The 9,287-nt window shown below is 35.7% G+C and overlaps 1 protein-coding gene across 1 annotated transcript in view; it reads left to right on the top strand.

Moving 5' to 3' along the window:
- The window catches only part of HMCN1 (hemicentin 1), a 543,624-nt gene that overhangs the window by 515,285 nt on the left and 19,052 nt on the right, over positions 1 to 9,287 (top strand). Inside the window, 3 exon segments of the mRNA XM_007451144.1 lie at positions 1,603 to 1,731; positions 3,635 to 3,985; positions 7,560 to 7,679. Coding sequence (XP_007451206.1) covers positions 1,603 to 1,731; positions 3,635 to 3,985; positions 7,560 to 7,679 — 600 coding nt within the window.

Below are 9,287 nucleotides of genomic sequence, written 5' to 3' on the forward strand. Positions count from 1 at the left end.
TAGGATTCCTGCTCTCATGTACTTAAACAATCAATTGGGATAGATCCGGCAACTCCACTCCCCTCACCAAAAGAAAAAAAAAATACTATTATGCAAGTTGGGATGAAATATCATAAAAGAGGTACAAATAAAATTGTACCAGAGTACTCAAAAGAATGATCATATCTAATAAGACTATCAGCAGTGTCATAGAAGTGATCACATTTAAATATAGTCTTGAATGGAATGTTAATAGATGGAGGTGGTAGAAAAAGGAAAGAAAAATAGCCCTGTATGAGATGGAAAGAGCTGAACTTAGAGAAAACATGTTAAAATTCATCCTCCCTTCTTGACAGCTATCTGACCTTGAACAAGTCTTAAGATGACACAGAAATTTGAGTGTAAGTTTCTCATTTTAAAAAATGGGACATTTTAAGAATTTCATACTGAAGTATTTATTAATAAAGTTACAATCTGTCTTGGATTTGTTTCAAAATAATATAAGAGTGAGGGGAGGGTGTAGATATAAATGAGGGAGTATTGACCACTTGTTGATACTAGTTGAGGTAAATGGAAGTTTAGTATACTTAAAAAATAATTGGGTGGGGGGGCATGTGGACTATCAGATTTCAAAGACTCCTCAGCAATATGGATATAGGTAAATATTTTTCTTACTTCCTAAGAATAGTAGCCAACTCACAGCATCATATGCAGTTATGTGTAACTAAGTATTTTTAAGAATATTGATTCTGTAATTATGTATAAGATTAATTAGAAATGAGAGAAGCTGAAATATCAGAAGATGTTTAAGAAGCTACAGCAAAAATATAGCTAAATGAGGAAATGGAAAGTAGGGATATATGGGTTTGTTTGAAGGAAGCAGAATTACCCAATCTTGGAAACAGAGAATAGGTTTAAAGATAACTCTGAGGTTCGCAGCCAGGTTGACTGGGGATAAAAGAATACTGTTATTATAAATAAGGGAGTAGTGATAAGATACTGGAGACATGCTGAGTTTGAAGTACTAGTAAAACATGGCGATGGAGATGAGCAGCCAGCAGCTAGAAATTTGGGACCGTGGCTAAGTAGCAATGTGGAAATGTTGCTGTTAAGTCCACGTCAGCAAGCTCACTAGAGTCACTAGTATAAATAGGATGGCCAAAAAAGGAGGGATATAGCGAAGGGGGGAAAGCTGAGAAGAAAACTCTCCCCGTAGTAGGGCGCAAGAAGAGGAAAAGGGGCCCGTTAACAAGTGGCAGAGCTGGGACTTGAACCCAGGTTTTCTGACTCCAGGTCTCAACCACGTGGTGAGAAATGCAACGTTCTAAGCAATTAAAATGTTCATTTTAAATATAATGGCTTGCCGCATAGCACAGGGAGATCAGCTCAGTGCTTTGTGACCACCTGGAGGGGTGGGATAGGGAGGGTCAGAGGGAGATGCAAGAGGGAGGGGATATGGGGATATATGTATACGTATAGCTGATTCACTTCGTTATAAAGCAGAAACTAACACAACATTGTAAAGCAATTATACTCCAATAAAGATGTTAATAAATAAATATAATGACTTTAGGTTTTGAAATAGGAAATGTTATTGCTTTTTATTGCCCTCCATGTCTCTAGATATTGATGAGTGTAGAGATGGGACCCATCAGTGCAGATATAACCAGATATGTGAGAATACGAGAGGCAGCTATCGTTGTGTATGTCCGAGAGGTTACCGGTCTCACGGAATTGGAAGACCCTGTATGGGTAAGTTAACAGGAACTCTTATTGAGTAATAAAGGCTGGGTAACTATTTTACCAGCTTGGTTAGGACCACTGTATCCTCAAATCCTTTCTTGCTACAATTAGATTTGTAAGTTGGTTTAAGTAGTCCATTACACAAGTCGAATTACTTCTTAGAGACTTCATATTGAGCTCAATTTACACTGACTTTCAAGTGATAATAGTAACTACTTATGGAGTGCTTACTATGCACTATACATATCAAAGTGAGGCAGTGTACACGACAACTTAATTATGAAGATTAGCTCATTGATTATCTCTCTATGCATGTGATGTAAATGTTTGCATAGATACATTTTATTTGAATATGAAGTATATCTGTATGTACTATGAAGGTTTAGTTATGAAGGATTAAAATGTGAACACACAATTTAAGTGAATTGATAATTATTACTTTATCTACCATATGTTTAGTGCATACTGTATGCCATTCTGCTAAGAATCTCATTTAATTCTCCCAATTACCTGTTTGTTTCCATCTTAGTTATAGTTGAATGTAAAGTAAGGCAGGTAACGATAGTAGAAGATGTCTAGAAGGTAACCATATGCTTTTTTTTAATTAATACATTTACAATCAAGAAACTGACCTATAAAATTATATTTCACCTCAGAATATTTACATTTACATGCAGAAAAAAAAATTGTGTGAGCTTTTAAATACTAGCTTTTGGTTTGCAAGCTATTATATCAATACTTTTAAAATTGGATGCCTTGGTTGTCTATTTAATTCTTTATAGCAAATTCTTCCATAAAGACTTAGTTCTGTCTTTATGTAGTCCCTAGCATAGTACTTTGCACATAGAAAATGTTTAATGTAGTACCATTATTATGAACGCTTTTAAAATAAATACTTTTTAATAGGAATATATATCATGTTAGTCTTCTATTTAGATATTGTAATTTGTACATAATTTAACATTTTGATCAGTCATTACAGTGACATAGCAGAATGAAATGTGTTTATTCGTTCACTAGTTTGACTTGAAGCTGAATGTCAGAAATCGGGCTGGGGGATAAATCAGTGAAGAAGGTAGGGCCATTGCCTTAAAGAGATTTAAAATGTTAATTTTAACTTTTGCCTACTAAAATAATTTTTAAAGCACAATTTACTACTTTTATTCTACTTATTCATATTGTTTTCTTTCATGCCACTGTGGTAATGAATTAAGGAATTTGGTTTTGATCTCTGGTCTTTATTCACTTTTTCAATTTACAAGAAGAGTTAGGAATACATACTCTGTGTTGACCTAGGAATAGAAAGAAAAAGAACTTTAATTTTTGAACTTTGAGTTTATCTTAGGAAGAATGATTCTGTATCTTCATTTCCTTCTTTTTAATTTTTTAAAGAAAATGTACTTGACGTGATTATTCATTACTAATTACTGATGCAAAAGAAACAAAGGAAAATAAAACTGTAGGTGTACATTGTACATTCTTGCATCTGAAACTTGTAATTATATGAAAGATTAGAAGCACTAGTGATCAATATTGTAATTAAATGCAAACTAGAGATCTGACTGCATTCTTCACTCCACCAACAAAATTAAGATCTATATGTTAGCTTTGAACTCTAGTTTTTCTGGATTCAAGACCACATTTTTCCATTATGACCATATATGATTCTACTGTACATGTAAAACAATCTTCAGGGACAGTCATAGAATCTTTCTATATATTCATAGCTGAATGATGAAAACTTTTTCAAAAGTTCACAACAGCTGAGAAATTACTGTATTCCCTGCTTTGGAGGGTAACATAATGTCTTCAGTTTGTTTCACAGACTGATTCTTTATTCCTGTGTTTTCTGTGTGTATATGTGTGTATGTTTTTTTTTTTCTCTTTTTTATGTATCATGGCACACGAGCAGACATTAATGAATGTGAACAAGTGCCTAAGCCTTGTGCATATCAGTGCTCCAACACCCCCGGCAGCTTCAAGTGTATCTGTCCACCAGGACAACATTTATTAGGGGACGGGAAATCTTGCGCTGGATTGGAGAGGCTGCCAAATTATGGCACTCAGTACAATAGCTATAACCTTGCACGGTTCTCCCCCGTGAGAAACAACTATCAACCTCAACAGCATTACAGACAGTACTCACATCTCTACAGCTCCTACTCAGAGTATAGGAACAGCAGAACGTCTCTCTCCAGGACTAGAAGGACTATTAGAAAAACTTGCCCTGAAGGCTCTGAGGCGAGCCATGACACATGTGTAGGTAAATGTCAGCCATATTCCATTTCCTTTCTGTGGGCTCACTTAACGGACCAGAGTCTAAGCATATATACAGCACCTGTGAGAGTTTGGGTGTAGTGAACTACATCTGATCTCAAATCTGGGATGACCCAAGTTTCAAGACATTTACTCTGGCACCTAAAACTATTACCAATTTTATCAAATGATGTATTTACATGTGTACATTCTGATAATTTATTGTTTTGTATTGGCAGTTTCTCTTTTTTGATCACCCCTGAAAGTGTTACTAAATTTAATGCTATATAGAAATAAAATTCAGTGGCATCCAGAATATGGTTCTTAAAAAAAGAATATGCATATTGCCACCATAATATAATACTATCAGATTATGGCTTTATCTGATGGATGCCAAAGCAGTGGGTTAAAAGTGAAACTCTCAGCTACTGTGTTGACTGCTTGTTCTGTCTGCAACCAGCACTGCCCTGACTGTTGTTACACACTCCCCGTGGAACCTCTCAGTTCAATTATTTTGTATATATGTAAGTCACTGAAAAGACAATGTAAGCCAGGACAAAACTAACTTGTTTCCATTGTTCTAACATATGTGCTTTCAGTATCTTTACCTAAACTCAAGTCTGTAATTTAATTTTTTTGCAAAAGTGAAGTGTAATTTCCAACTGAAGAATTGAGACCTTGTCTTCAGTTAAGTTGCAAACAATTCCATCTGTCATTCATTTAATTCAATTTTCTGTGAGTATCCACAGTTTGCATGTCACTGAGCTATGCACCAAGGGGAATTAGCAAACACAAATTAGCCCCACAGTTTGTTAGAAGAAATGAGAAAGCAAAGAAGAAAGGGAGGAGGGAGGCAAGAGGGTAGGGAAGAAGGAAATTCTGTTTAAATTTGAAGACCCCCATGCTAACCTCATGTTCTTGAATTTTTCTTAAGCACTGCACACATTGCTTATTCTCTCCCAGATATGCTCTCTGTTAAACATTTTTTAGATATTTAAAAGAAATATCTTCTGACTTCAGTTTTTGTCATATCTTTTTCTACCCTTCTCCAAGCCTTGTTCCTGCATCGTTATCTTCTTAGACATGATTCCTTAGTCACTCTTAGGGGGACTCAGCTTCTCACATTATCTCCACTCAGCTGGACCTTCAAACCCTCTGGATCCTTACTCTTTAACCTTTAGTCTCTAGGCCCAGATGTTCCCAGAACTTCTCTGTCTGGCTGTCTTGAAGTACCTAAAGTGTAATATGATGCACATGGAATCTCCTCCCTGTGATCAGCTTCCTAGAGCTGTGGACAGTGCTAGTTTCTTTTACTCCTTGAACTTGAAACATTCATGGGTTCATTAACAACTCAACATTTTGCCCCATATGGTCAAACACTACTTAATTACTAAACCTGTGGACTCCACTGTCCTTGGGTGTATGTCAAACATTGCTCTCAGCCTGCTCCAAACCATTCTTACTGGTTTTTTCCAATTGGTAATTTTTCATGCCCACAATTTTTACCTCTTTGTTAGTGAAACTTTTCTCTATTTTATTGACAGAATTAACATCTGACATTTTGTCTTTCAATGTTTCTTCTAAATAGTCATTCCCACTGAAGGGTTTTCATATCCTATTAACATTCCATTCTGTGCCTTCGTCTTAGACAACGCTTCTCTTCTACCTTTACTCTCCTGCTCCAAAAATCCTTGTTTATGCTCTGATAAATGAGTGAAACGGTATTTCCCACACCATATACCATCTAGTTGACTTCTAGATCATCTGAAGGTCAAAGCCATTTGAAGAAAGAGTCCCTGATTAATAACCAGTTCTCCATTTCTTTATCACAATCTGTGCCCTGTAGTTTCATCACAGTAGAGTCTTATGAATGTTTTCTGTGCCTTTGTGTTTATATTACACTAATATGTTTATATGAATTACCTTCCCGAAACCATCTACTATGTGAGGCAGCTACTGTTTCAGAGTGAGGACCAATCTTGGAGACTAAAGTAAATTTCTATAACTAGTCTATGACTGGATATTTAAGTTTTATTTGGGGGCAATAAATAGACTTAGACATTTAGAAATATTTCTTAAAATATGGTGAGTATTTTCTGGCGTTGGTACTAATAAAGAAATTTACACTAAGATTGCAGACAGCTTTGGAATTATGTAACAAGCAACGTGCAGTAAACACCAAATGCCTTTAATTAACCATCTAGGATAGACAGTTTACAAAGGATTCAGATTAACACCATGGAATTTTGTTAGACTTGGGCTAAGATTTAGCTTTTTAGGGAATTGATTCCAAAGCTTAGTAGGGAAAATGAATGTTGCATTGCTTCTGAACACCAAAGTCACACTTGGGGCCACTTTAAAATTCATACTCTGGAAAGTGTGATGTCAACTACTTGGAGTTCAATATCACTTACATTTCTGTTGTTATCTTAGGTTAAAGCCTATTATAAAGGAAGTAAAAATATATCAAAAGTTCTGCAGTGAGTGCTTTGGTTAACCAAACTGGGGCAAAAACAATGACAAATATTTGATGAGCGTTTGTCATTAACAGATTTTGAGTCACTGCAATTATCATCTGAGCATATGCACAAAGAACAGGTCCTTTTGCTGAGCCATCTCCAGGGTTTCACTTTGTCTTCCCTTTACTTCCAGCCCTCAGCACTCCTGCTTCCATTTCATACCACATTCTCTTCCTTCTAACACTGGTTGGCACATTTTAATATTAGGCAAAACACAACTGAGACAAGAAATCTGAGGCCTCTCAAATCCCATCCCTGATTCTGAAAGCAAATATCAATTAATTTTCTTACTATCTATTCCCACTCTTTTTATTGCTGTTTTCTTGACTTCATTTAGTAATAGCAGGTAGCTTAGCTCTTTATAATTTATAAAATGTTTTTCATATGTTACGTGTTTGAACCTTCCAACAAGCCTGTGAAGTAGGGAGATTGTATCAGTGACTCCTGTTGGCAGAAGAATCAACTGAGATCCTGAGAAGTTAACATAGCAACTATATGTATATCTAGTTGCCATTAGTACTTTACAGTTGTATGAAGTTGGATGAATATTCCTATCGCAAAGATAAAACCGCCTCCACTTAACAATATCTGCATATGGGAAAGCTATAGGCATGGCTGTTGGAGAGAGAGAGGCCACTAAACTTTAAACAAACTAGAAACAAGTATTTCTTTTCCCAATTAATCTCAATAGAAACTTTATTTTTTAGGTAAATTCTACTGTGTTCTGTCAAGAGTTTAGTACCTTGGTGGTTTAGGATCCTGTACAGGTCTGTTTCATCTGTCATTCCAATCTTAATTACTTAACTAATATTGCAATTGCCAGTTTGGGGCTTCAGCTCATATATGCTTATACATAGAAGAGATGTTCATATTTTATAATACAGGACAGTTTATATTGTACTCCATTAAAAATATACTGATATGAAACAGCTTTGAACATTTTTAAGCACAAGTATAAAATCGAGTTTTCTGTTGTATATCAACAACTTGTTTATAGTTGATTCTGCCACAGTTTCTGCCTTTGTTTTGCATGGTTATACACACTGCTTTTTTTCTGCACAGATATTGATGAATGTGAAAATAGAGACACCTGCCAGCATGAGTGTAAAAATACCTTTGGGAGCTATCAGTGTATCTGCCCGCCTGGCTATCAACTCATGCTCAATGGAAAGACATGTCAAGGTGAGAAAACGTTGGGACATTTATTGCTACAACTTAACGTAAAATGAATATAGTGTGAGAAATGTCTTTTTTTTGAATAATTTTTCTTCTAGTTGCTTCCTCTCCTCTCACATTCCCATGGGTCAGACTTATCTATAATCCTTGCTTTTGCAAGCAGGAGAAAGCAATTAAGCAAAGGAAGAGTTGAGGAACACTTTTGGTATGGTCTTACTAGAAGGAGCAAGAATGCCTAAGCCACTTCATATCATATATATATATATTTAAAACTAAATAGAAATAGACCTCTTCAAATATGTTTTCACAGTTCAGCTAAGAAGAAAGGAGAAATGAGAAGAATGCTCAGTAAATGTACCTCAGTATTAGGCATTATTTTATACTTTGTCTTAGTGATCAGTGGGTAATTGATTAATCCACTCATTCTTTGAGTCAAATGATGAGTAACAATCATGTGACAGAGTTGCAGGATGCAGGAGGTTAAAACAGATGAATAATGTACACTCTCTTCCCTTTATGATCTTAGAGTCTAGTGGAGACAGACATGCAAATAAGTGCATAATCAACATACATGTAGGTGTTATAACTGTTTTAGATAATGTGTAGTGATGGTAGAAAGAAAATCAATCTCAATAGCAAAACTGTTAAACAAAAATGTGAAAGGAGCATTGTATATTGATGAGGTTTAGTATGTTGTAACGTGTCCTTGATCAAAAGAATATGAACTTGTATAAATCATTAAAATCTTCTAAGAAACCACCTCAATTCCATGGACAAAATCTAAGAATATTATATAGGTCTCAATAAGCCTCTGAATTTTATTAGTTTCTGTCATGTATAAAAGACTTCCCTTCACAAAAGACTTGCTAGGATGCAACTCATGGAAATGTGTTCCAGAAGCCAAGACCAGGATGCACAATGGCTTCACCTGAGTTACCATGAGCTTCCACATGCTTACTCACCCCATTCACCCATCACACTCCCTGAGAGCCCCCACTGATCCTGTGGGATGGAGAAGGAAAATGAACTCAATAATAACCTTTACTCCCAGCCATCACTCAAACATTTATGAAGAACTTACCCTGTGAGGAACATCTTACTAAGTTTTGAAATACTGGAAGAACATATGTACATTATAGTTTTATGTTTTTCCAAAACAACTATTATCTCATTTTAATCAGCAGTATAGTTTTGTCAACAACAATAATTTGTACCCATTCTACAGATGATAAAACTAATTCTCAGAGTGGTTATGTGAGTCTCAATGTCCTAGAACCATCAAGAGCAAGGGTAGGACTTGATCACAGATCTCACAATGTCAGGAATGGTCCTTTTTCTCTCCTGTGATGCTGTGAACACCAGGGTCATTGTATTGTGGGAGCAGACAGAGGTTAGAGCACTTAACGTTGTCCATATTTTATAACTTCTCCAGCTCTTCAACCCAAGAATCCTTCTGAAGAGGTGGCAGTGCACAACACTAACATTACACTCCCAACAGGTACACCAGGCACCAAGGAAGGAAGGGGGTAGATACTAAGCATTTGGAATAACCAGCCAGACTGAAAACTCCTTAGCCAGATTTATATATATATATATATATATATATATATATAT

Source organism: Lipotes vexillifer, unplaced genomic scaffold, assembly GCF_000442215.2.
Source record: "Lipotes vexillifer unplaced genomic scaffold, Lipotes_vexillifer_v1.1 scaffold343, whole genome shotgun sequence".
NCBI lineage: Eukaryota > Metazoa > Chordata > Mammalia > Artiodactyla > Lipotidae > Lipotes > Lipotes vexillifer.